The sequence below is a fragment of the Leguminivora glycinivorella genome, chromosome 19, assembly GCF_023078275.1.
Source record: "Leguminivora glycinivorella isolate SPB_JAAS2020 chromosome 19, LegGlyc_1.1, whole genome shotgun sequence".
Lineage (NCBI taxonomy): Eukaryota > Metazoa > Arthropoda > Insecta > Lepidoptera > Tortricidae > Leguminivora > Leguminivora glycinivorella.
Window position 1 is genome coordinate 4,799,105 of NC_062989.1, and position 27,587 is coordinate 4,826,691.

The following is a 27,587-nucleotide window of genomic DNA, read 5'->3' on the forward strand; positions in this document are numbered from 1 at the left end:
TGCAGGACACCATCGCGAGTGCAGACTTCTGGCCGAAGGGTGTAGTCTTTCGACGGTTCCGGGGCAACCTGCCGAATTCTACGCCCGGACAGACGACGCAACGAAGGCTCGACGTTACGTTGTCACCTAAATCTAGATGACGTTTCTTACTTTTATGTGTTTATTTTTTATGCTCTTATGTATTTTTAGTTACTCAGTGCTTTGGTTTTTACTGTCATACTGTGTAACATATTTGAAATAAAAATAAATAAATAAATAAATAAATCATGCAATTGTAGACTAACTAAAGGTATTTTAAATATAAATTATGCTGTATTTATAAAATTCCTTAAAAGTTGATTCAGTATTATACTTAACGTAGTATACTGATTGTTGTGGTTTTATAAAATGTAATTGTATAATATAATAAATTGGGATTGTAGGATAAGGATTAGCTACATTTGCGATAGGCCAAATGGTAAGTATTTAATGTATTTTTAACCATGTTCCATATGTGGCACAATATCATTAAATCAATAAAATTAAACACGATACTTTATAATTACTATGCGAGGAGCATTATTGTGATATAAATAATTTAGTTTCAAAAGTTCTTTTGCCAAAGAAATCTGACAGGATTCAGAATGAAGTGCCTTTGTATTTCGTAAGTGAATAGCCAAAGTGTCTACTATATAAATAGACTCGATCGTTGATCGAAAATACAGAATAATTTGGCTAAATAAAAACACCTATAATTGACATTAGAGGGATACGAAACAATATAGCATTTAATACGTTCACGGGAAAGTGACTTAATTGTAAAGTAAAACGTATGGCTTTGTAACTAATAAAACTTGCCATGACCCATATGCGAGGCACTACATCACATCAGTGAACGTGTTAACCCCATTTCGTTTATGTTCTAACAGAAAATGCCAATATACAATTTCGTCGTCGCTGACTGCGAGGGTTATACCTGAAGTTGACTAATGTGAAGGCTTTGACATGCAATCTTCTCAAATTATATAGGCTTGTGCTTGGAATTAGGCACTTTACTAAAATTGTAAAAAGTAACCTATTGTACAGCTTAAAATGTGTATAGTGCAATGATAAATATATACTTCCATTAAACTAGTTGTTATTAAGTCATTAAAACCTCTTAGAAATGTTTGCGATGTTTTATTTCTATACCAAGGGCAATTCAATATGAATAATAATAAAACGTTCACAATACTGTAATTTTAATAAAGATCTATGCATTTATTTAAAAAAAATGACTAATGAATTTCAAGGGGAACAAACAGGATGCAATGAATAGGTTATAAATACTATAATTAAATTATAATATAAATACAGCTATTTCGGACAGCGACATGCTACTTTTTCTAAGAATTGGCTAATATGTTAACGTCGTCGATGCGATAACAGTTATAATTAGTTAATTTACATAAAATATTGGGTTTGATTTTGTAGAGAACTGAAAAACGAAATTCGAGTTTTCATTAGATTATTCGCTTATATTTATGAGGTATCTTAGTAAAAATAAAAATCTCCATCATTGAAGCACCGGTCTCGCGTGTGAAGAAGAGCTTTCTTCTGTCAGTCAGAAGAAACATATCATTTATTTATGTATGGGTCTTTCGAACTTAATGACAATGGTGAGACAGAAGCAGACTACTATACACCGTGTTTCACTTAACACTAAAAACCTGAAAACAGTTTGTTCAGAATCGAGAGTAGAATCGATTGAGCTATATCTTGATGGGGGTAATATTTTTATTTAAATTAGTATTATTAGTTATTTTTTACGTGCCCTTTCTATTGTACTCGTAATACAACATTGTGTATATCGCATTGCTAGAGGTTGTTTACCTTTTTTCAGTATTTAGGGGTATTAATACTGGCCGGTTACTTGGACGATTATTTTTTCCGCTACTAGTTTGACGTTGTTTGTCAGTTTAATCTTAATGTTTATCATAAGTCATAACAAATTGAACTCGTACCTAATTACAACCTTGTCATTTTGAATATTGAGTTTATTTGCTTACTGCGATTACCTGTCCAATTTGAAGTTTACTGTGACAAAGATTTAAAGTGTTTTACAGTGACATCTTAGCTGTCTATTGGTAAACCTTATGTCGTTGCAGTAACGTACACAAATAAATAGTCTTATGGTTTATGATGGTAGTTAGCAATTATTTTATTGAGTGTAGAGCTAAAAATCAAGTAGAGCTGTACAGAAAATTAAAAATTCAATTAAAAAAAAAGTAACGATCAGATTAAAAGATGAATACTCTAGATGAGTTTAAAAAAATAAAAATCAGTTGGGGTGTCTGAGGTTTTGAGTGATACCGGAAACACCGTGTATAACGTACGACGACGTGTCTCGCTAGGGGATTTATTATTTGTTATGACGTTTAAAAAATAGGTTTTCTGAACAATTTTAAATTATTGCTATAAAAGTTTAACTGAATAGTTTTTTCTATGTTTTAGTTTTATAAGGTGCATTTTGAAGTCCGTTTTTCAGTATCTCTAGTTTACGAGTCACAATTCTAAAATGGTGATATTACAGTCACAATCGCAATGTTACTGTTGTTCCATTTATATCGCAATTTAGGAAGCAGAAGTCTAAACAATTGGCATAATCTTTCCAGTTCTCATATTGTGACAAAGATGAGTAGTGTGCTATCACAGAGTATTTTATCCTATAACTTAATCTCAAGCTACAATTTCGATTGCACAGAAACTTAAGTTACAACCATAGTTTTATTAACGCTTAAATTTAGATGTTCGGCCAAAAATATCAACATGTTACGTTCGTGTAATAATAAATGTTTGATTTCGATTAGACTAGTATGATCAAAACAATATTAACAATAATAAGTAGTTAATAAAACTAGATAACGTTTAGTTCTGCTTCCCTCGTCGCCAACTAATGAGCTTCTCCTCGTCGCCAACTAAACAGGCGTGTGACGTCACGCGGAGGGCGCGGGCGGCGCGGGCGCGTCGTCGGGCTTGCTCTCGAGCGAGAAGGGCGGGATGCGGCAGTCGAACGTGTAGCCGTCCTCGCGCTCCATACGGAACGTTCCCCTGCAAGGAAAACAATACTGAGTATAGGCAGGCGTGTCTGCAGCTATGAGTGCTCCCAGTAAACGTGTCAGTGCAAGTGTAGATAAGCTTACAACTGTTTTGGAAGGTGTCTTTTATTCCCTCTGCACTGTGTCTACAAATACACGTACCACATGTGTCCCGAGGGCGCCTGCAGGCTCACGTGGCTGGAGTACTGGAAGGCGGGCGAGTGGCGCGCCAGCACGGGCTCCTGCCCGACCACGCCGCGGCCGCGCACCGTCTCCAGGGTGCCGGAGAGCGAGAAGATCCGCCAGTGCCGCTCGCGGAGCTGGACCGCCGCCGCGCCGAGGTTTTCTAGTCGGATGCAGTATCGCCACTGAAAAGATTAGTTGTACTTTAGCTGTGTGGGATCATCTGAATTCTAAATTAATTTGTAAATCTTAAACGGTGCAAATAAGGTGCCCTAATTTTGTAAATTTACAAGGCAAAACGCAAGTTGACACGAGAGCGCTAAAAACTGACCAAATGTCTAGTCTACATCTGCTTAGTTTTCAGCGCTCTCGTGTCAACGTGTGAGTGGTTTGACATCTATCAACAACAAGCTGTATTTTATACATCTATGAGGAATCGATAGTATAAGGAGTAAGGACGATGACGGGACTTCACTTCACCCTAAAAAAACGTGCACCTTATGTGCTCTCCCCTGTAATTCTTCATCATAAGTCGTAGAATAAGTACTAACCCAATATACAGCACAATTCTGGCTCTCCCGACTGCCCATGTAGAATGGTATAACGGTGACGCGCACGCCCTCTGTGGTCTCTCGGTGCACGTCGCTGAGCTCGAGCCAGGGGTGGTTCTTTTTCTGCCACGCTCGGAGCGTTTCTTGCGCTATGAAAGGTGGGTCTGTAGACAAGAAACATTAAAATTAATAAGTATTCACTTAAGTGCACTTAACCGCTGGAATGCAGTTGTAAAAAAATTGTTACTGAGTTAATAACCTCAAATTTGTTAATTATAGTTAAAATGATCTGGGGTAGATCTGGAACAAGGGGTTAAAGGAATCAAATCAGAGTTGAGTTTTACAGTTGAGGCTCCAGCAGGGTATTGTTGCAACACTTGCAACATACTTCTGGTTAACCAGATCATAGGAGGTAGGCACCATGGAATAAAAATACTAAAAGACTTGATTTCGTAAGTATTACAAGGTCTCAAAACAAAAGCCAGTGGCAGCTTAAACTATTGCCTCGCTCGGCAGATCTTTACGAGAATTTTTACTTCAGTGCTACATAAAAATTCTGATCATCTTGTCCGCAAGAGCAAGATTCTGGAGTGGCTTAACAGTTAGCCCTGTGCTGCAGAGTTCAACCGATTGAGATACTCACCCTTGTCTGGGTAACTTGTCAAACAGCTCATGCTGCAGCGGCACTCGCTCCACGGAGGAGTAGGGCATGATGTCGTCGTGCGCCACGTGGTCAAGCCCCGGGATAGCTCCTGGTCGCCTAGGAGACTCACCCTTGTCCGGGTTGTGCATGAGGAACTTGTCAAACAGCTCATGCTGCAGCGGCACTCGCTCCACGGAGGAGTAGGGCATGATGTCGTCGTGCGCCACGTGGTCAAGCCCCGGGATATCTCCTGGGGCCTATTGCATAACAATTTACAACTTGTATTACAAGTGGAACTCTCTTTCTTATAAAATGAATTGGAGGGGGACTAACCGCTTGTAATATGAGTTGTAAATTGTTATGCAATAGGCCCTTGGTCGCCTAGGAGACTCACCCTTGTCCGGGTTGTGCATGAGGAACTTGTCGAACAGCTCATGCTGCAGCGGCACTCGCTCCACGGAGGAGTAGGGCATGATGTCGTCGTGCGCCACGTGGTCAAGCCCCGGGATATCTCCTGGTCGCCTAGGAGACTCACCCTTGTCCGGGTTGTGCATGAGGAACTTGTCGAACAGCTCATGCTGCAGCGGCACTCGCTCCACGGAGGAGTAGGGCATGATGTCGTCGTGCGCCACGTAGTCTAACCCAGGGATGGCGTACAGGCTGCGGGATGACTCCTGGTTGCCTAGGAACGTCACTGCCTCCGTTTGCGCACGCTGAAAACAAGTTTAGCGTTGTAATCAGATATACTAAGGCCTTGATCCCTGCAACGCTGTTGTCAAAAATTTGCTACATAATTAATAAACTTCAATTTGTCCATGAGAGTGTAAATTGTCTGGGACAGATCTGGAACAAGGCGTTTGAGGGGTTAATCACTTTTTGGAGACTAGTTAGATAGATTTTTATACAATTATTATCATTCAAACAGAAACATAGTACTTATGTGATATAAAATTAAGCCAAAATATCTTCATCATTAATTCATCACTAACCCTTAGATCTGCAGAATAATATTTTTTCAAAACTGAAGATTTACATTTAACATAATAACCAATTAAGATGCAATGTACAGTCAGGGTATTAAATATAGTTGCGGACAAAGTGCCAAGAATATGTATTCACAACCTTAATATACAGTCAACAAATTGGAACCCTAGGCCACTGTAGAACTATGTCATAGTGACGTTATTAATAGGGAATGCAATCTCGTTCTCGCGAGATCTCTTTTGTACGAGATCTCGGTAATTTTTAGCGAGATTGATCTCGGCCGAAAAATCGACGAGATCTCGCGAGATCAACGAGATTTAACTCAAGCATAAAACGTCTTATTCGAAGCTCGCGAACTGACTAGACATGTTTCGTTCGCAAGTTGTAAATGATTTTTATTAACTATACCATTTGACTGAACTCGCCAATTCGTTAACTCAATAGAGATCTAGAGATTCAACTCGCTTATTTCGCTCAATAATTTACCTATCTCAGTCAAATGTTCGGTATGACGAATGACAGATTCAGACCGTTTCGAAATAATTCGAAGGGTTTCAGCCAGGGCTATTTACGTGATTCTCCATTATGGTATTACACTTACGGCTGTGAGTATATAACCATCTATTTTTTTCCGTGCACAGAGTTTTGTTGGATGTCGAAAGAGCAGAAGCCTACAACAACCTATACTACGGCTGTCGTTTGTTAGGCAACCAATTGTTTCTATTTTACACTCAAAAAATCAAATTATTTTATTATTACCACATAAAAACATTAGCTGTACTCAATTAATTATGACTAGTTGAGTATATATATATATACAGTAGAACCCGCTTAAAACGATTCTGAGGGGACCTAGCCAAAAAAGCGTATTATACGGGAAATCGTATTAAACGAGAAAAAATTGTGATTTTTCATCGTAAACTTTTAAAGATGGGACAAAGAATTCGGAGATAATGAGCGAAGTGTATGTACTAACCGCTGAGTTAGGACGACAAATTACAAATTAATCTTTACGGGTGGTGGTGTCGCCAGAATCGCGTAATTAGTACAGTACAGTTAGTTCCGATTATTGTCACCCGCATAAATAAAGTTGTAAAGTAATGCAAGGTGAGTGGTTTTAGATGGTGTATTAAGCGGGGACGCGAGTCGTATTAACCGTGAAAAAATGTCTGAAAACAAGACTCAAATTGTAGGGACCGGCGTAAAATGGCGTATAATGCGGGAAATCGTATTAAACGTGATCGTTTTAACCGGGTTCTACTATATATATATACTCAACTAGTCATAATTAATTGAGTACAGCTAATGTTTTTATGTGGGTCTATTTATATATATATATATATATATAAATAAATAAATAAATATTATAGGACATTCTTACACAGATTGACTGAGGCCCACGGTAAGCTCAAGAAGGCTTGTGTTGTGGGTACTCAGACAACGATACATATAATATATAAATATATACATAGAAAACATCCATGACTCAGGAACAAATATCTGTGCTCATCACACAAATAAATGCCCTTACCGGGATTCGAACCCGGGACCGCGGCGCAGCAGGCAGGGTCACTACAGACTGCGTCAGACCGGTCGTCAAATAATATATATATATATCAACATAATATATATATATATATATATAATATATATATATATATATACTCAACTAGTCATAATTAATTGAGTACAGCTAATGTTTTTATGTGGGTCTATTTAATGATGGTAGGGATAATGGTAGATGGTAGGGATGACTTTTATAATGTTAATTTTTTATCCTTTCATCAATAAAGGCATACGTTGCGGAATTTTTGAGTCATCTCTACTATGTACTGTTCGCGATTGACATGGCAACGAATTCGAATTTGGCACGCTTCGTTTTTTTAACGCATTTGTGAATAATTTTATTTAATTTTCTTACATGATGATAATCTATACTTCAAAGTTTTAAAAAATATATTGTGAGTTGAGAGGTACATAATTTATATCAAACAATGAAAAATACATCAAAAAAATATGAAAAAACAGTCAAGATAAATATTTGTTTCATAATAGCAATCATTCTTATTACTGTTATCCTTATTCATTGCTGTATTGTGATTACTTACAAGAACAAACCCACAAACCGGCCAATGTCGCGAGATCTCGAAATTGGCGAGATCTCGCGAGATTGGTTTCATGAATTCCCGAGATCTCGCCTGGACCCCAATCTCGTCGAGATTGCATTCCCTAGTTATTAATCAGCTTGTAAGAAAATCTCTTACTGCTTGTCATTTTGACATGGTTGTAGAGTGGCCTAGGGTTCCAATTGGTTGACTATACATGCAATAAGTCGTGTATACATATATTTGACACTGTGTCCGCCTCTCTATTTAATAAATGTTTTATATTAAATATTAATGTGAGATCTCTGATCTGTTTAATAAAGAAATATTAGATCTATCAATAAAGGAGTGTGAATGCCCAAACAAATAAATCAATCACTGAAAGTGATGTAAGTAGATATGCTGAAGCAAAAAAAAAACAAATGTACAACATTAAAAATCAAATAAAGCTTTAAATCTTGTTTGTTTTTTTTTATTATTTGTTCTAGATACTGTTTAGAAAATCATACAATTCAATTTATCAATAACTAGAACTTAGTTCAATGATTTATTTTAAAAAATAACCCAATCAAAAACACATTAAAAGCAGCACAATATAAATGTCTGGTACAAAACTGTTAAACTACATTATCACCAGAAGTAGGCGAGGGTGAGCTATAGTCCTACTAACCAAGTCTTACAATATATCATATTATATGGATGTGTTCCATTCCATGAGAATGTCCGTGTTACGAAATGCTTTTGACCCGTATGGCAGCTACTTCAATGAAATTCGTAAAGCTTTAAGCTTTAACCTTCAAGAATATATTGCCAATTTGTTAGCCTTGTCATGTTACAAAATAGTTCTTTTTTTGCGTTTTCAAAAGAAATAGAATTGCATTTCATAAAGGACATTGTTGTGAAATGCCCTATGGCAAACTGCTCACCCTTTCCAAGCTCTGATCATCACACAACAATAAGCTTTGGTTAACAATTGTTATTAAAACACTTAAAATAATCTACTTTTGATTGGTACCTTTTTCTTCCACTCAGGTCTCATGTCGTAGGTTGTTTGCACAGCCAAAAATTTACATTTTAATATTACAATATAAGCCAAAAACTGATATACTGTATTCCCATGGACACACCTTATATAAATGTCAGATAATTTATAAATAAATAATAATCATTATTCAGAATATAAAAATATGAATAAGCTAATAACTACCCATAAGACAACTTTGAAAAAGAAAATTTACAATTAGTTCCATGCTAAGTTATTTACAGTAGGCCTAATAAAAATGGCAATAAACTAAAACCAACGAGTTCTGCTTCCGATCTCAGATTATGATAATAAGAGTTGAGATTTTCCTTTTTCAAAGCAAGGATGATGTCAATGATACCAATTTGGGGACTTTATAGAGCAGAACGACAACAAGTACAAGCCATGCTTAATTAAAAGGTGAAATTCGTTAACACTTACTATGTAAGGTGCATCCCTTGTGTCTATGAGCACCTGGTAGAAGGTGTGAGTCCTGCCCTTGACCTCCTTGCCTACGTTAGAGAGCGTGTCTCCGGAGGCTTCTCCGGGACCCGAGGCCTCAGGATTCTCCTTCTTATTGGAGGCATCTCTGTCATACACCCTCGCCAGCCAAGGGAACAGAATCACTCCTCTATACCCGAAAACCTTATGTAGAATCAACTGCCCGGTGTCATATTTGCCTGAAGTCTTCGGAGCTTCGAGCTTTCCGACTTCAGCCAATCTAGAAATTTAAATTAAGAGGTTATGTACGTAATCTTTTGGTGCATACAAATGAGAAGTTTCAAGGCTTACCTAGTGTAATGAGCTACTTGGCTGACTAAAATTCTAGAAACGGCTAATCTTAATGGATTTGTTGGCACAAATCTCAATAATATCTCCATTTTATCATTGTAACTAATTATTTTTTTCGTGTTATCGAGATGTTTTTGTTTGACAAATAGCTGACGGACAAATTACCAATGTTGCCTAGTAAGAAATAAAATTATGCGACTATGGCGACGATTTATGTCACATTGTGGCTATGATTGTTTCAATTTGTTTTATTTCATTAACACTAAGTATCGGTGCTGAATTTCAATAATAATTGAAATGTAATAACAAAAAAATTGAAGTTTTCTATACAAGTTGATTTGAGGGTTGCCGGGACCAAAAAAGGATCTTTAAGAGACAGTGCGAAGCAAAAAGTAACATGTCATATTAAGATTCATTTAAATTTCAATCATATTACGTTGCAGTACAGTATATTATTTTAATTTTTTTTTTCATTTAACGATCTTTAAATGTAATGAATTGAAGTAGTATATTAAACTGACAAGTGACAATCGAAGTATTCAATTGACAGCTTGAAGAGTTCAAAGTACTTTTTATCATTGTTTTGTTTTCGTTAACTTTTAGTTAAATACCTTAGCAATAAATTTTATAAATTAGTGATCATGTTGAGTGTTCTGGCAAAATCAGTTCCAGCATTAGGTAAGTTATGTTGCCTTCGTGTTGATACTAACGACAAATTAGTGTCCATAGTATTATATAGTCATAAAATATTGTTTTTATGTAATCCCAGGTCTTAATTTCTGCATTTTTACCTGTATGATTTTGTATTGCAGTTCCTATTCGTAATGCAAGATGTATAGCTTCGCTGTCGGCCCTGTCAGACACGTACCAAATGCTCCAACAGACGTGTCGGGACTTCGCGGAGGGGGAACTGAAACCCAACGCAGCTAAATTCGACCGTGAGCATTTGTACCCTGGAGATGCTATCAAGAAGATGGGTGAATTAGGTCTCATGGCCATAGCAACGCCTGAAGAGCTTGGTGGGGCAGGCTTGGACTACCTGGCGTATGCTATAGCACTGGAAGAGATATCCCGAGGGTGTGCGTCGGCGGGAGTCATCATGTCGGTCAATAATTCCTTATATCTGGGGCCAGTGATGCACTTTGGCAATGATAAGCAGAAGCAGGAGTTTGTAACCCCATTCTGCACTGGTAAATTATACTTTCATTATACACATTATAGGAATTTTATAGCTCTGTAATATGGCAGCTATCCAAAAAAGTGCAAAATATTCTCATATAAATTATTTTTGTACCTAGGTGATCCTGTGGGTTGTTTTGCTCTATCAGAGCCAGGAAATGGATCTGATGCTGGTGCAGCATCAACAGTGGCTAAGGATGGTGGAGACAAATGGGTTTTAAATGGAACCAAATGCTGGATAACCAATGGATATGAAAGCAAAGCCTCAGTTGTGTTTGCCACCACAGACAAAAGCTTAAAGCACAAGGGGATCTCTGCATTTTTAGTACCAAAACCCACTAAAGGCTTAGATTTAGGGAAGAAGGAAGATAAACTAGGTATCAGGGGATCATCAACTTGCTCTCTAATATTTGAGGACTGTGAGATCCCGAAGGAGAATATTTTGGGCAAGCCGGGTATGGGATTCAAGATTGCCATGATGACTTTGGATGCTGGCAGGATTGGTATTGCTTCACAGGCATTAGGTATTGCTCAGGTAAAGGAACTTTCTTTGCCTACTATGTATTAGTACTCATGTCCAACTTAAGACTTTGGTCAGTAATTAAGATTTAAATGTTATCAAAAACCATTAACACTTTTGCCACGAATTTGGTCTTAACTGACCTGCAGTGCGTGCTGAGGAAACTTCGGGTGGATGGGACATACTCCAGTGACAAAAAAATGTCTGTCGAAAATGGTTATTAAGTGCCTTGAAAGCAGGTCCTATTTCTTGGGAGACATTTAAAACATGAGAGCAGGTGTGCACGTGAGAAATAGACGATTATATGTTGAGCGAATTATGGATATTGACGATATTGTAAGAAGAATACTGACAGCATCCCCAAAAGTTTTATGACTACACACATATGAGTGTGGAAACTTTCGATTACTTATTACAAAACTTGAACGAGCATATACAGAAACCCAAAACCACACGCTGGTAATTCAATAATTTATAGCTCTAGTAAATCCGCGCGCTTAGTCGCTGGTGCGGAAATTCGTGGCATATCTTCTCCGCACTGTTTTCGTATTATGCGCGTTCCGCTAGTCGCCGCCGCCGAAGCAGTTTCGCTCAAAGTCGTGGCCAGTGCGGTAAGACTAGTTTGACTTCCTGTGAAGCATGTAGTCTCAAAAGTGATTGTTTAATTCTTTTCAGGCCTCCCTAGATGTCGCCATAGAATACGCGTCAAAACGCATGGCATTCGGCAAACCTATAATGAAGCTGCAAGCCATTCAAAGCAAGTTGTCAGACATGGCGCTACAGTTAGAGTCGGCTAGACTACTGACGTGGCGCGCGGCGTGGCTGAAGGACAACAAAAAACCTTTTACTAAGGAGGCTGCCATGGCGAAACTTGCGGCATCAGAAGCTGCAACATTTTTGGCTCACCAATGCATACAGGTATAATTTATAGGGCTCTGATTGGCTGTTTTTAAAATCTGGCTTTTTTTTCTGCAACATATAAGATTAAATCAAACTATGTATTCTGAAATACATCTTATTGTTTCAGATTCTTGGTGGCATGGGTTACGTGTCGGATATGCCTGCAGAGAGACATTACAGAGATGCCAGAATTACTGAAATATACGAGGGAACATCAGAGATTCAGAGGCTTGTTATAGCTGGGCAGCTGATCAAAGAATATGGCCTATAAACTACCCTACCTCAAACAATAGTCTTAGGAATGTGGAGGTCCATGACCATAATGACTGTATGTGTTCATTAATGAAAATATACTGTGTTAGTGACAACTTTGTTTTTAGAAGTTGCTTAGTCATTAAAAATGTGCAATTTCCTCTGCCTTGTAATGGCTAACAAAGTTGCAACTGATGTCTATTTATTGGTAATTTCTACAATTTTACAAAAGATATACTTACAAATAAACTGTTACATGCTCAAATCAAAGGCCAACTTTTTTCAGTATTTTATTGCTATTAATACTTTTACTATGAAATAATAAAATTCTTTATGTATAAATTAAGTTTCTATGTGCTTTTATACAGCAGGAAAATGTGTAAGAATCATGATAAGTAAAATAAATGCTTATAATATAAATACAAAGAGAGTACATAAATGTTCTGTGTTGTATTTTACTGTCCTGGTCCGGAGAGGGACTTGTCCATAAATTTCCTCTTGGCAAAACAGAGCCACCATTTGCTGGGCTTGCCATCTTCAGTAGCAAAGACCTAGAAGAATAGATAATAAATAAGTTTACCAAATTTATGCCTATATTAGTTGAAAAATAAATTACCATGCAATTTATGCCAGAAAAATGATTTAAAAAAAATTACATTAGGGCAATTTTTTTATTGAAGTTGAAACCACTTACAAATTTAAAAAAAAATCTACAATATAAACAGGAATGTTGTATATTGTTGGCTGGCACTGTAAAACCAGATCAGAACATGGAAATTTAAATCTATTGTGATTGTTCAGTTCAGTTACACCTCATTTGTTTTCTTTTATCATAATATAACAATAACTTTCTCCCAAGGCAGACACAATAATTGTTTGTTTACTTTTGGAAATTCTTATTTATAGTATGGTCAAAGAGAAAGAGAAAGAGTTTGTGTATTTGGGAACGTTGTTTACAAGGGACGGTAAACATGGAAAAGATATTGAAAGGAGAGTGAATGCTGGGAATAGAGTGAATGGAGCACTAAACGCTTTTATGGGCAGCCAGAAAGTGTCGCAAAAAGCACGTCTGGCGGTGCATAGAGGAGTTTTGGTGCCTACACTTATGTATGGTAGTGAAAGTTGGGTGTGGGAGAAAAGACTTCAAAGTCAAGTGAATGCCGTAGAAATGAGAGCGTTAAGAAGCATGGCTGGTGTAAAGTTGAGTGATAGGATCAGAAATAGCGTGATAAGAGAGAAGTGTGGAGTGGATGTAGATGTGGTGACAAAGATTGAGATGGGTATGTTAAGGTGGTTTGGGCATGTAGAGAGGATGGATGAGAGGAGATTAACGAAGAAAGTATATGAAAAAGGAGTGGAAGGGTCAGTTGGTAGTGGAAGACCTAGGCGAACTTTTCTTGATCAAATCGGGGAAATATTGCAAAGAGGCCAGGTCAGAAGTACTCGAAACCGACGAGCGTGTATGAGAAATGTTATGAAAGTGTGTGAAGCGAAAGTGGTTTGTCAGGATCGTAGTAAATGGAAATCCGTGATCTCTGCCTACCCCTCTGGGAAACAGGCGTGATTGTATGTATGTTGTATGTATGTATGTAGTATGGTCAAATAAATAATGAAATTCTTGCCTTTTCACAGACTCTAGCACCAGTCTCATGCCTCAGTTGCTGTAAATACTGTCTCATCAAATCTGTAAAAAAAAAGAATCATAATTAATCATTTTGTCATGGTATGGGAAATACATTGATCTATATTATTCTGGAGACCCAAACCGCTCAAAATTAAATTGAGTGGTAGTATTTGTGCCTAACCCAAAACAGTATTACAGGTAGAGGTGACAAACAATATAATGTACTAGCTTTTGCCTGCGGCTTCGCTCGCGTTAGAAAGAGACAAAAAGTAGCCTATGTCACTCTCCTTTCCTTCAACTATCTCCACACACACACACTTTCCCATTTATAATACTAATATGGATTTAGTTCACAAAAATGAGTTAGCTAGTAATAATTTTACCATTAGCATCTGATAACCACATATGTATTAGTAGAAGTAACCAGTTTTCCTGTGTCATATTTCCTCAATAATAAATGATGTTGATATGCTTTGTCAACTAAACCCAAACATGGTTACATGTAAATACTTTTAGGAGACAAAACTTTGAAATAATATTAAAACCCACCAGCTTCTTGAGGACTAGAGGGCTTGGCATACACAGAGTTGAGCGGGAATCCTGCTTCCCCAGGGATGTCAAACTTGGATATGGCCAGCATGTACATCTCCTGCTGGCCCTGGTTCTTGTTGGAGCATTTCTGAAGCCTCTTCAGGCACTCGGAGATGTACAGGGTTAGGTAGATGAGTACTCTGTCAGCGTCAGACTGAAAAACAAAAAATATTTAAGTGAATCCTTTTAGTTTTCTTTGAAATTCTAAGTCTAATGATGTGTAATCATTTAGGAATGGTTTTTGGGATGACGGAGCAATCATTACTATGACAATTTTAAGATATACTTTAGCCTCTTTTCCTATGACAAAGACTATTTTTAGAAGTCCCATATTCTAGTAGTGTCTTACCTTAATTTCATAGAACCTAAAAAACACATTAGCCTTAAAATAATTAAGTGCTTCATCGATAATGTCCAGCTCTAACTTAGCGTTGTTCGGGGCGGGTCCCCGGTTGGCCGTACGCAGCGGCAACAGCGCCAGGTTGCCGATCGACTGAGTGTAGTCCGTTAAAGTTGAATGATACGCCTGCAAAGAAAAAGCACTGTAACCTCGAAACATTACACTTAAAGAAGCATTATCTTATAATCTTAACACGACATACAGGCATTTTTTACAGGTCCGTTGTTTTCCTTGTCTGAAACTTCCGCTGAAAACTACACTATCTAAAATTCGTCCTGCTGCAGTGAGCAGATTTAACTGCTAATTAGATATTGTAAACACACTGTTTATTAAGTTTATTAATAACGTTTCTTTAATATCTTAACTGAAATAACAAATATAGCGAAAATATAAATTTTGTCACACACAGAGAAAATGACAGATATGATATGAAATGAATCATACAGATTAGATATAGATTTACTGAATTTGAGAGTTTCGAAATGAGATTATAACCAGGTTAGCCAACATTAGAATACAGGCGTTACAAACAGCGACTTGAATACTCCTAACAACTGTCAATGTCAGTGATGTACATATTGTACATTACATCTGTCATCTGATTCTTTCACTCTACACGTGTTTATGTCTGCTGATTTCATTGAATTAATTGAATTACTGTTGCAATTATTGTAATTTTACCTCTGTTTGTGTGCTGAGTGTCGAAAATGGCACAAACTGTAGAGGACCAGGTCCTCTCTATAGTAAATAGTTTAAAAGAAAAGGAGCCTGAAAACGCAGTTGAAACTCCAGCTTCTAAATCTTCGCCAAAAAAAGAGAAGCAAAATTCAGAAACAATTAGAGGACGTGCTAAATCTGGACGCTTTTGGAAAACGCAGAAAGAAAGGTAAAATTTTCTAAACTTAAGTTTAAAATAAATGTCTTCAGCTAAGTAGTAAAAAAAAAAGTTACCCGCGTGTCTCTTTCCAGGTTCGCTACAGTGAATAAGACAAAAGGACTAACGCAAGATTTCAAAAAGAAGACTGCGCTTAGGCTAGAGCTAAAGAGGACTAAAGAATTATCCCGGCAAGTACTAGATGAATTGAAACAAAAGGAACAAACTAGAAAAGAAAGGAGACGAGAGAATATCAAGCGCTCGGCCGAAAATAAAGCAAAGTCTGAGGTTGTTCAAGTCATCACTAACTCTGCCAAGTTGAAGAGAATGCGTAAGAAGCAGCTGAGGTTCATCCAAAAACGGGATACTAATAAAGAAGTTGAGGCAAATAAATAGAAATTTTATACAAATTGTTTCATTCAAATATTAAACCAAACATAATTCCGTCCTATTTCATTTAAATAGTGCTGTCTAGAACAGGTGTTCCCAAACTTTTTTTAAGCATGTCCCCCTGTAGTCAAAAATGAAATATCGAGTCCCCCTCCCCTCAAACTGTTAGGTAATGTCAAATGTGTGATGTGAGCACTTGTCCCATTGTCCCGCGCCCCCTTTATAATGTTGCTGAGCCCCTCTGTTTGAAAAATGTTGGTTTAGAAGTTAAGAAGACAAGAGTTAGCCTAAGAAAAGTTTTAAAATGACAAACTACAATGAAATTACTTAACCCTTGCAGAGGCAGGGCTATCAAAATCATTGCCAACCTTTCATGGCCAGACTCTAATCACCAGAGATCGGATTTTTGTGCGACATCTCATACTAAAAGTCATTAAAATGACGTAAGTCACTAAGAATGTCGCAAATCCGTCCGATCTCTGCTAATCACAGACACCTTTAGGGGTGGGATTCGCGACATGGGTAACATGAGTCACGATTTTATGGCATGTTCCATTTATTTACAATGCAAGTTCAAGTGATAATCTATCTCTAAATAAGTGTTACTTTCCCTATATAAACATAGATCTTTTCATTTACAGCTAATAAACACTCAATGAAGTCGTGACTCACGTTACTTTTACGTGGATTCACCCTTTAGCAGAACAATAGGGAATTTGACTGTAGTTAAAATAAAATATTTTATACCATGCACGAAATAAAGCATCAGATAATTATAAGAAAAACAGGGACAGAAGTTATTTTTAAATCCAATTTCTATTTAATAAGTCAGGTAGAAATATATAAAGTAACTGAGTTGACCGTGACGTCTCTCAATTCAATTTCATAAATTCAATATTAGTAAGTCGTTCAAATTCGTTTTGACAATTCTTAAAAAGAAGCTGATTTGACTAGGAGGCAAGTAGCCTATTAATCCTATTATTGACAAACTAACAACATTGAAGTTTCAAGTTTGATTATGATTGTTTCATGATACTGCATTACATTTCATTCCTTTTGACCCAAAGAGCATTAAATTACTATTTATGTATACTTTGACCTAGGTTGGTCAAAGTCAAATATGACCAAACACTTTTACTAGGCTACACAATGGGGGTTTTAGAATAAAATACATTATTACTTCATCTAATATTTTTATTAGGTATTCTGTCAGGAGTCTTTCACAGTATTTATGTAATAAAAATACTAAATGCTTTTCCCAATTTTGTGGATACTGAATGTTAATTTGGGCGATATTTACATCAGAAGTGCAATGTTTGACAAGATGTGATACTTGATACAACATCAATCTTTTATCATATATGTCTGTATGTACATCAATGAATACTCTGAATGATAGTTTACACAATAAAATCTAAATGCACCGAAATAAGTAATGATCACCCTTAAAATAGACTAAACATTGTTACTTTTAAACATTCCGTAGAAACAATTTATTAAGATAGTTTTAGTTTATCATAAACACTAATACTCATACGATACAAACAGATAAATTGATGCTTTTCAAATTCATATTCCATACATAGTTTGTAAGCCTCAATAAATTATATCACTTTTTGTCATAATCAGAAAAATACTGTTCACTGTATATCCTCCACGTTGTAAACTTATCATTATTATCCTTTATTAATAACTACTACTTAAAACATTTATTAAAAGTAAATGAAGAGTTCATCAAAAATCAAATCACACATACCAAGTATATAATTCATTATCATATGAATCTTATGATGTAGTGTCTTACAATAACATCATTCATTAAATTCAATCAAATAATTTACAACAACAATACAGTTGTGTGAATAATAACAACATTATAGACATAGCTTACACCTACATCATAATTCATAACTCCCATAACATATAGAAATTCTAAATCTTTATTGAAAACATCAGTCTAAGGCAGTGACAACATAGTTTGATCATAGGTAAGTAAACCAAAACGATGACTTGGCGGTTACGAAATGACTAAACATCAGCAAAAAATCCGTATGCAAACATACTTTAAATCCGAACCAACACATTCGTGACACATATCAAAATATATCAAATCCATAGTAGCTTAAAGAGATTCTTAGAGAGATCTTTGCCTATAAGTGCAATTCTATTTTACTTAAACTGAGTAGATGTGACAACTCACAGGGCAAGTTATTTGGCGAATTTTCTTCGTATTATTTTGGCACCCTTGGCTTCTAGCATCCCTCGCCCGTGAAAGTTGCCGTCCTAAAATAGATGCATTGCGTAGCTTGTGACATTACATTATTTAAAAAGGCGATTAAAAAACCCTGCAAAATGCTCCCCTTGAGTATTGTGATGTCATCATCATATCGTTGTACACTAGGTTTAGGTGAAATGTGAATGAAAATACAAAGAATGGTGGTAATATGACTTGCGATTTGTTCCTTATAATAAGCGTAATTATTATTAATTATGTCAGTTATAGTTGCGCGTATAATTGAAGGGCTCTGAATGTTGTACATATAAAGAATCACTGGGAAGAATCTGATTGTTCATGTAGCGAGTTTGGCGAATAACTCTTTTACATTTTCGAAGAGCTCAAAGACGCCCGAGTACATTTCTACATTAATATATATTCGGAAATCGACATTGGCACCTTCAATTACACGAATAAAACTGCCAAAGTAGGCGGCTCAAGTTGCTTGCCAATTGTAGCTATAAGATGCCATTGAAATAATGAAATTATTTTGTGAAGAATAAAATGCAAAAAAACATAACCCTTAATGTGTCTTGTTCAAAATACTGTACACTTTTTGACCCTCTTTTTGATTTTTTTAACCAGTATCTAGTGAGCGCCAGAGAGGTTTGAACTTACAACCTTCCGTGTTTGCTGCCAAATTAAGGGTTTACTTACAAAATAAAGCGCACTGGTCTCGTTCCTTACCATACTTTACAAGAGGTGTTAAAAGTTACCCTGTGCTGTAACTTCCCTTATTGAAATTAATTATTAATAAGAAAGAAAGTGTATAGTCTAGCTTAACATACAGCTTATAATATGTCTTTACCTTAACGCTTCAATTCACTTCATACAGTTTGCTTGGAGAGAAGGATTTACCAACTTTTTAAGGCTTTTATTTGACTGTAAAATATCTGTCTCTTTCGAACTAATGTACCAGAGAGAAAGAAATAGATAATTTACTTATAACAAAAATTAGATTTACTTTAGCTTAATTATAGCTAAAACTGTTTAAAATATACTACTTAAAAGAAATCTGTTTATTGAGAATAGAATAGTCATAAAATAATCTTGGTCATAATCCATATGGTGACTTTTGGTTACCATATTCCCTAACTCGCAACACGGCCTATACAAAAGTACAGTTACTATCGTTTATTGGTTCAAAGCCTAAAAAGGGTTTAACTGCGGCTTGTTCACATAAGAACTAGATAAACTTAATAGAGCAAATCTTGCATAAATCATAATTCATTATAATTAGATAATATTTTAGGTTACCTTCCCATTGGCAAGTCTGTTACCATGAAACATAGTTCTCGCATTAAACTGATTTTACAAGTTTTATTATTTTCATCAAGTCGTGACGCTGCCTCGTTACACTCAGGCTTCTAGTAGCGGACTCGCACTAATATTCAATAAGCCGCAGTGTCACAGCGAACACATAATACTTTTCCAATAAGAATTTCGATAATATTTCGCATAAATATTGGATGATGAAAATATAATATGTATAAAGCCTGTCCAGAAATATATGACTACGCGCCATCTTGCGGAATTTCATTAGAACTATTTTCTTCATACTAAACTGAACTGTCACTCCATACATCAGAATAACAGCGCCCACTTGACAGTCATATATTTCTAGTCAGGCTTTACTTGTATAGAGATCTAAGAGTTAGTAAAAACTGAGCAGGCGCAATCATACAGATTGATTCAAGAAAGCTGGCATGAATGGAGAACGAAACTTTGAAACGAATGACACCTGTATCGGTATACAGTCAGCTTTCATTCATTCATCCCATTCGCGTCAGCTCTTGCGAATCGACCTGTATGAGCGAAGCCAGTCAGTACAGGCCGCTCTCAGCATCTGTATCACACTAAAATACGCCCAGCGGTCCAACTTCGAACATGTCATAACACTCGTTCGAAATTCAAGATCTCGGACGCATTCACTCGCCAACGACTGCACGCCGATTAGCAATTGTTTTGCGCCGTCTTTTGTTTTTACCTGATATCAGTTCCTTTTTGAAAGTTAGAGTGCACGGAATAAAGCTGTGTACGCACTGTCGGTACAGTGCAGCGAGAACAGTAGACGGACGGGAGCACGGAGCACCGGCGGAGCGCGGAGTGGCAGCGCGCGGCAGTCACACGTCGAAGTCGGCGCCGCCCTTGCCGGCGGGCGCGATGAACGGCTCGCTCCACATTCTTCGGAGGTCGCCCTGTCAACAGAACAAACTTGTTAGAAAGGTGCATCATACTAATATTAAGCTTATCGAAGCATGACGGCTGCGTCTGATAGAATGTCAAAGTCTACGAGTGTGTTTGAAATGTGATACGATGACTTTTATTTATGCGACCCGAACAGCTGCAAAATGGATTGGTTGCTGGCACAGTCGAAGAGAGCTGGCATCCTAAGAGGAACCGTCAGTCAGATTTGAATTAGAAAGTGTTCCAGTCAACTACCTCTGCATTCCTTAATTATTTTTAATACAAGCTAATTTTACAGTTATCATGCAACGATAGCGAGTCGCCACCCTTACCTAAACAGTAATTTTATAGTGAGCATGCGCGCTATGCGGTATGTGACAGTACATGGCGCGCTAGTATCATGACCACTATTGATTAGTTAGTGAAAAGCAGATTAGACGTGAAAGGGAACAGTCAATATTGCTCTTATTCCACCGCATAGTATATTCCTTGGATTGGCCATAGAGACGGCTACCATGAACACTTCGGCTGACACTGTGGCCGCCACTAGCCCAGCAGTGGGCAGTACTAGCAGTATACCTTCACGTAGGCCATGGTGAGGAGGGGCAGGAGCGTGAACGGCACGAGGTACAGCAGCGCCGGCTGCGCCGCCTTGAACACCTCGGCGGACACCGTGGCCGTCAGCAGGCCCAGGAAGTAGCCCAGCAGCGAGCAGTGGAAGTATGTCAGTCGGGAACCCTGGAACATATAGAGTTATGATGAGTAAAGCTGCAGACAATTGGGAGAAAAATAAAACCCAGGGGATAGGACAGGCCCCCCCGCTCCCGCGTGACTCAGGGGATCGTAACCATGGCAATAACAGTCAAGATAAAGTTGATTCACCCAATTCATACTAATACTATAAATAAGAAAGTGTGTGTGTTCTATTTGTTTGTCCGTCTTCACGGCAAAACGTAGCAACGACTGGAGGTGATTTTTTTAAGTGCAGATAGTTGAAGGGATGGGCAGATGGAGTTGGAGTAACATAGGCTACTTTTTGTCTCTTTCTAACCCCCAATTCCCTAAAGGGGGGGGGGGGGTGTTTGTATGAAACATTCCACAGTTTTCGAAATAAACGCGAGCAAAGCCTTGGGCAAAACCTAGTCCATACTAATATTATAAATGGGAACGTGTGTGTGTGTCTGTTTGTTTGTCCGTCTTTCACGGCAAAACGGAGCGACGAATTGACGTGATTTTTTAAGTGGAGATAGTTGAAGTGATGGAGAGTGACATAGGCTACTTTTTAGGGTTCCGTAGTCAACTAGGAACCCTTATAGTTTCGCCATGTCTGTCTGTCCGTCCGTCCGCGGATAATCTCAGTAACCGTTAGCACTAGAAAGCTGAAATTTGGTACCAATATGTATATCAATCACGCCAACAAAGTGCAAAAAAAAAAATGGAAAAAAATGTTTTATTAGGGCACCCCCCCTACATGTAAAGTGGGGGCTGAATTTTTTTTTTCATTTCAACCCCAACGTGCGATATATTGTTGGATAGGTATTTAAAAATGAATAAAAGTTTACTAAGATCGTTTTTTGATAATATTTATATATTCGGAAATAATCGCTCCTAAAGGAAAAAAAAGTGCGTCCCCCCCCTCTAACTTTTGAACCATATCTATGTTTAAAAAATATGAAAAAAATCACAAAAGTAGAACTTTATAAAGACTTTCTAGGGAAATTGTTTTGAACTTGATAGGTTCAGTAGTTTTTGAGAAAAATACGGAAAACTACGGAACCCTACACTGAGCGTGGCCCGACACGCTCTTGGCCGGTTTTTTGTCTCTTTTTAACGCGAGCGAAGTCGCGTGCAAAATCTAGTATAATATATATTCTTTCTAACCCCCAATTCCCTAAAATGGGGGGGAGTTTTTGAATTTAATGCGAGCAAAGCCGCGGGCAAAAGCTAGTATAATATGTGTGTGTGTGTGTGTGTGTGTGTGTGTGTGTGTGTGTGTGTTACCATGGATCTCGGGCCGGGCACCTGCCCCATCTGGCACACGAGCGTGGCCTTCTTGTACGCGTCGTAGCGCAGCACGAAGCACAACAGCAGCCCCGGCATCACGATGTCGCCCAGCCCTGAGGACGGCATTTATGTTACATATATGTAAATACGACTAAATAGGGAACTTCGACTGTTCTCAAAATAAAATATTGTATACCATGCACGAAATAAAGCATCAGATAATTGTAAGAAAAAGATGGACAGAAAGTTATTTATAAATCCAATTTCTATCTAATAAGTCAGGTAGAAACTAGGGATGTACCGACTATTGATTTGGCCGACTAGGCCGACTACCGACTAGTCGGCGCTTGAGTGGCCGATTAGTCGGCCGACTAGTCGGCCAAAACATAATTTTCGACTAAATTCACATTTTGAATGTCATTTATGGTTCTTCGTTCGCGCTTTTTATGATTTTTTACAGGTTCAAAGGTTCATGCCAATATTTATATACATTTTCCATTTTTAACAAGCAGCTTGGTTTAGTGGGTAGTGATCCTGCCTATGAAATCTATAATCCTAGGTAGGAAATTTATTTCTGTGATGATTACAGACATTTGTTGTTTTGACAAAGAAAGGAATTTTACGAATAGGTACATAATGCAACCATAATTTTCAGCTGATAATTTAGTTTTGTACTGTTTTTCTATCAGTAATAAAGTGCCGACTAATCGGCCTTTTTTGCCGACTAGTCGCCGACTAATCGCCGACTAGAAATGTGGCCGGATAGTCGGCTTTCCCGACTAGTCGGTACACCCCTAGTAGGAACATTATAAAGTAACTGAGTTGACCGTGACGTCACTCAATTTGATTTCATATACATTCCATATTAGAAAGTCGTTCAAATTAGTTTTGACAGTTCTTAAAAAGAAGCTGATTTGACTCTTGGGTCGACTCGTTCGTTTTTCGTCACGTTCCGAAATTTGTCCGATTCTGCTTTCGTCAGCCATTATGCATAAATTATTTGTGCATAACATTGTTTAGTCGAAATTCACCACGCAGAATTTTTATTATAGGTACTACTATGTATATTGATGTTGCAGTTCTAACCTTACCCAACCAACACCCGTGACAAAATTTTGTATTTGTTGAGGACGCAGTTCGCCCAACTGACTCTTTTTCAGAATTTAGTATGGGTGGTTATTCTGATCTGAAGAAATATGACAAATACAATTATGCGAATCAATTTTATTCATGAACGCAATCGGCGGAAACAGTATTATGCGAACTTATTTTCGGACAAAGTAATATTCGTATTATTTTAGATTATGACAAATAAGTTTTCTGCCAAATTAACATTCGTCGAAAACCGATTATGCGAAGTCTGTAATGCGAAAATCGTTTTGGACAATTAAAGGTATGCCAAATAGAGGGAATCCGGTCTGTAGATGTAGTCTCACCGAGCATGGAGAAGTGTCCCTGGTGGTGCATGGAGGGGAAGACGAGCTTGGCCGGGAGGGACAGCTTGGGCGCGTCGCGCATGGCGCCGCCCAGCTGCAGCCGCCGCGCCACCACGTTCATCGGGTTCTCCGCCGGCCTGCAACATACACATCTTTGTTTACAACACAATCAGAGGTAATACTCTGCCACACGATGCTCCTCGCGTTGCCCCTCGCGCTGCCTCATCGTCCACACACTGCCCTACGCGCGCGATGAATCGCACTAGGTTGTTGCCGGCCCTTTGACTCGCAGCAAAAAACCGACAAAATAGGGAGCGGTGGGCATGACGAGGAGCATGACGAGCGGCATTACGAGTAGCGCGGCCACACTATGCCTCTGCCTACCAGTGGCAGCTGGTGAAAATTTCTGCTAGGCAACACTGAGCAAAAGAAATCTACCTTTACATTAGGTACTTTACTAGTAGGTAATCAATTTTAGGCAAGCCGGTGGGAATCGGCTTGTATGGATCAGCCGCTGCTGCTTCCTACTTCCCTCGCTACTTCCCACGCCGCTCGTCGAGTGTGTGGCAGAGGTATTAAACCCAGAGCTTCCCAGACTTTGCGTCGCGATGCCCTAGGGCATACATTACAGGCGCCATCTTGGATATTTTCCATTGAAATCCTTCCGACATCGGATAGGATAATGTGAAAACCGCCTAAGGGCGTCATGAAGTGATTTAGTTCCAAGGAGGGTTCGGGTTGCCGACGACTCAAAGGACAATAGACGGAACAAATTAGTTCCGTAGGTCCTTCCGACACCAGCACACCGCGCCCTCGTTGAGCTCTGGCAGCTTTACTCACCGGCAGGAACACAACACTTATGAATAGGGTCGTGCTATTTGGCTGCAATTTTAAGTTATTAATCTCTAGGTAAAGGCAATGTTCAACTGACCTGGTAGCGACCTTGACCATGACGTTAGTAGTAAAAATATAGGAGCTGAAGAACACCCAGAACACATCGTAGAGTAGGAGCCCCGTGAGGAGCAGGGTTGACACCTTCAGCGAGGGCAGGCGGATTAAAGCGATGAAGGTCACGCATAGACCCATGCCCATGGCTGGAACAGAAAAGGTTAATTAGTTTACAACGCAAGACATAAGATAGAAGCATCGACAATAATGTATATTTTCACCACACCAACTGTTAAAGGCTTATTTTGATAAGCAAAATTGCGTTTTATCCACAAGAGTGCAAAGTAATTTCATTCAAATTTTAACTTGATGTGTTAAGCTGGCTGGTAGAATTTACTTATAAATGATGATTTTGAATCATAAATATTGAATAAATCGATGGATTTGATTTAATTTGATGTTTTATAGTCAGTATTTTGTTCGTGTTACGCTCGCGGTTCAATATTGGAATCTTTCGCTTGCTCGGGTATCAAATATTGGCACGTGCGGTTAAACAACTACTTTGCCCCTTTGTAAAACAACTATTAATTGTAGTTTTTAGTGGATGTAGCTATCACATTGTTACGGATTTGAACACTGCCCTAATAATAGATGATCGAAACAATAATACCATAGAAAGATTCAGTAAGAAGTACAATAGTTGTCGCTTTCTGGGAGTCACCAAAACAAAACCCATCGTCCATGAACAGTCATGGCCAGTCAGCACCCAGACAGCCACTATAGGTACTAGCGGCCAGTAAGGCTGCGGCCAGCTTGGGCGCGGAGTAGGCCGCAGACGGCGCGGCTGCCAGCGACACTGTAACCATGGCAACAAGCGACACTCACCGTCCATGAGCAGCCAGTGGCCAGTGAGCACCCACACGGCGACTATGCCTGCGGCCAGTAAGGCTGCGGCCAGCTCGGGCGCGGAGTAGCGGCCGCAGACGGCGCGGGAGCCCGTGCCGCCAGCCACGTACTGACACAATGGCGTCAGAAGGAACGCTAGCGCCGCGCACGCGATTACTGGAACATTATTACGTTAATTTAGGTACCTACAATTATCGTCATCAATTCAAATTAATTCGGTAAAACCTAACGCTGAGAATGCTAGATGGTGAAATGATGAACAAAAATATTTTCATGATACAAAATTATTAGCGTTTGTTTTATATGTCAACACTTATCTTTTCCTCTTCATTCTGAACAACAAAACGGCTGTAACATCACCTGATTTCTTTGATTTCATCACCTATCAATATCATCAGGTAGTCAATGAGACAAATTTATTTACGTGTTTGGGAGGCTGCGCTTCGTCAACTCCTCATCGGAGCGGAAGCTGACGTCTACAATGGTTCATTATACATCGCTCTTAATTAATATACTAGTTTTCGCCCGGAATTACATCAGTAACTGGAAAAGAATTTGTATGGGCGACAATGGGTGTTAAACTTACTCGCAGTGCATATGGCGACCAGCGTCTGCATGGAATCGAAGAAGAAAAACATGACGAGCAACGCCACTGACGAGCCCAGGGGGAAGCACAGCGCCTGCATCGTGTTGAGGGTCTGTACGTCTGCAAATAAAATATACTTGTTTATAGACTTTGTTAAAATCTCACACAGGATGCCGAAGACCGGGCAAAGGGGAGAAGATTGAGCAGGAAAGCGGACCCTGACGCTAGGCCGGGACAACGCTAGGTATACTAGGTTGAAAAAGAAAGATACACTTTATTTAAAGTACGAATTAACAAAATATCGCACGTGAAACTTCTTTCCCAGACACAGCATATTGAGGATGCTGCTCTGAATCTGATAGGAGGGACACAATAGTACAAAAGTCAACATCGCTATATTTTCGGCATCCACCGTTTATGAAAACGATACGCAGCACATGGTGTTCAAATGGGGTCATTATAGTAATCTTCATTGGTCTACACAGACAGCGGCAGCTGATGTAGGTACACGAGCAGCGCTACTTATATACTGTTATTAGCCTGACTGAGGAGGGGTGGGGGGGTTGGTGCCTCCAAGTAGGGACTGTAGGAACGCTTCGCGCGTTCTCTGGCCTCTCTCCGCAGCTGCAGCTGACCTACACGAGCAGCACTACTCACTACTATTAGCCTGGCTGGGCGGGGGTTTGGTGCCTCCAAGAAGGGACGCTTCTCGCTCGCGCTCCGCGCGTTCTCTGGCCTCCCTCTCCATGTTCAGCGAGCGGAAACTGCCGTAGACGATCAGCAGCATTGAGATCAGGCACGCTGACACTCTGTGGACAACAAAAGGTATATAAAATGAATCCTTATCGAATGTTCATTTGGTATAGCTATAAATTATAAGTATTATTTATTGCCTTTTTCTGTTGTTTCTTTGTTTTAGCAGAGCCGAGATTTGATCAATTTTTGGCTATCACCACAGAACTAGATTTACATAGAAGAAACAAGTTCATCTATTTGTATAGGGGCCGAGCGTGTCAAATTTTGTACTGAAGTTACTTGTCTGTGATTTTAAATATGTCTAAGGCCCCTGAGTGTTCAAATTTTTGTGTTGATGTAATTTAATATTACGTAACGAGGCATTTTGTATGTTGTTATTGACTTCAACTTACAAAAATTGATGCTCGAAAGCTGCAAGCTGCGAATAAAGACGGACAACTCAGTGGATTTTACCGAGTTCATTTGACACGCTAAGTAGATATGA

At 38.6% G+C, this 27,587-nt stretch overlaps 5 protein-coding genes across 5 annotated transcripts in view; 2 read left to right on the forward strand and 3 right to left on the reverse strand.

Moving 5' to 3' along the window:
- Positions 1-2,472: 2,472 nt before the first annotated feature.
- Positions 2,473-9,497, reverse strand: LOC125236284 (polymerase delta-interacting protein 2). The gene is made up of 6 exons (XM_048143013.1): positions 9,336-9,497; positions 8,985-9,264; positions 4,969-5,146; positions 3,791-3,954; positions 3,219-3,424; positions 2,473-3,069 (listed from the first exon to the last, which is right to left on the reverse strand). The coding sequence occupies exons 1-6, from the start codon at positions 9,422-9,424 to the stop codon at positions 2,955-2,957; spliced, it is 1,032 nt and encodes a 343-aa protein (XP_047998970.1). The 5' UTR covers positions 9,425-9,497; the 3' UTR covers positions 2,473-2,954.
- A 366-nt stretch (positions 9,498-9,863) lies between these two features.
- On the forward strand, positions 9,864-12,626 carry LOC125236283 (short-chain specific acyl-CoA dehydrogenase, mitochondrial). The gene is made up of 5 exons (XM_048143012.1): positions 9,864-10,013; positions 10,148-10,525; positions 10,634-11,049; positions 11,710-11,952; positions 12,062-12,626. The coding sequence occupies exons 1-5, from the start codon at positions 9,977-9,979 to the stop codon at positions 12,203-12,205; spliced, it is 1,218 nt and encodes a 405-aa protein (XP_047998969.1). The 5' UTR covers positions 9,864-9,976; the 3' UTR covers positions 12,206-12,626.
- Positions 12,604-15,225, reverse strand: LOC125236285 (actin-related protein 2/3 complex subunit 3-like). The gene is made up of 5 exons (XM_048143014.1): positions 15,004-15,225; positions 14,751-14,927; positions 14,360-14,555; positions 13,809-13,870; positions 12,604-12,737 (listed from the first exon to the last, which is right to left on the reverse strand). Exons 1-5 carry the CDS (start codon positions 15,007-15,009, stop codon positions 12,642-12,644), a joined length of 537 nt encoding a protein of 178 aa, XP_047998971.1. The 5' UTR covers positions 15,010-15,225; the 3' UTR covers positions 12,604-12,641.
- A 181-nt stretch (positions 15,226-15,406) lies between these two features.
- On the forward strand, positions 15,407-16,081 carry LOC125236670 (coiled-coil domain-containing protein 86). Its single transcript, XM_048143565.1, has 2 exons — positions 15,407-15,687; positions 15,771-16,081. Exons 1-2 carry the CDS (start codon positions 15,509-15,511, stop codon positions 16,069-16,071), a joined length of 480 nt encoding a protein of 159 aa, XP_047999522.1. The 5' UTR covers positions 15,407-15,508; the 3' UTR covers positions 16,072-16,081.
- Positions 16,082-17,242: 1,161 nt separating this feature from the next.
- Positions 17,243-27,587, reverse strand: part of LOC125236548 (signal peptide peptidase-like 3) — a 32,759-nt gene continuing 22,414 nt past the window's right edge. The window contains exons 3-10 of the mRNA XM_048143388.1: positions 27,005-27,156; positions 26,348-26,467; positions 25,741-25,917; positions 24,899-25,061; positions 23,968-24,104; positions 22,529-22,644; positions 21,107-21,265; positions 17,243-20,538 (exon numbers count right to left, since the gene is read on the reverse strand). Of these exons, the coding sequence (XP_047999345.1) occupies positions 20,464-20,538; positions 21,107-21,265; positions 22,529-22,644; positions 23,968-24,104; positions 24,899-25,061; positions 25,741-25,917; positions 26,348-26,467; positions 27,005-27,156 (1,099 nt within the window). The 3' untranslated portion in view covers positions 17,243-20,463. The remainder of the gene's footprint in view (positions 20,539-21,106; positions 21,266-22,528; positions 22,645-23,967; positions 24,105-24,898; positions 25,062-25,740; positions 25,918-26,347; positions 26,468-27,004; positions 27,157-27,587) is intronic.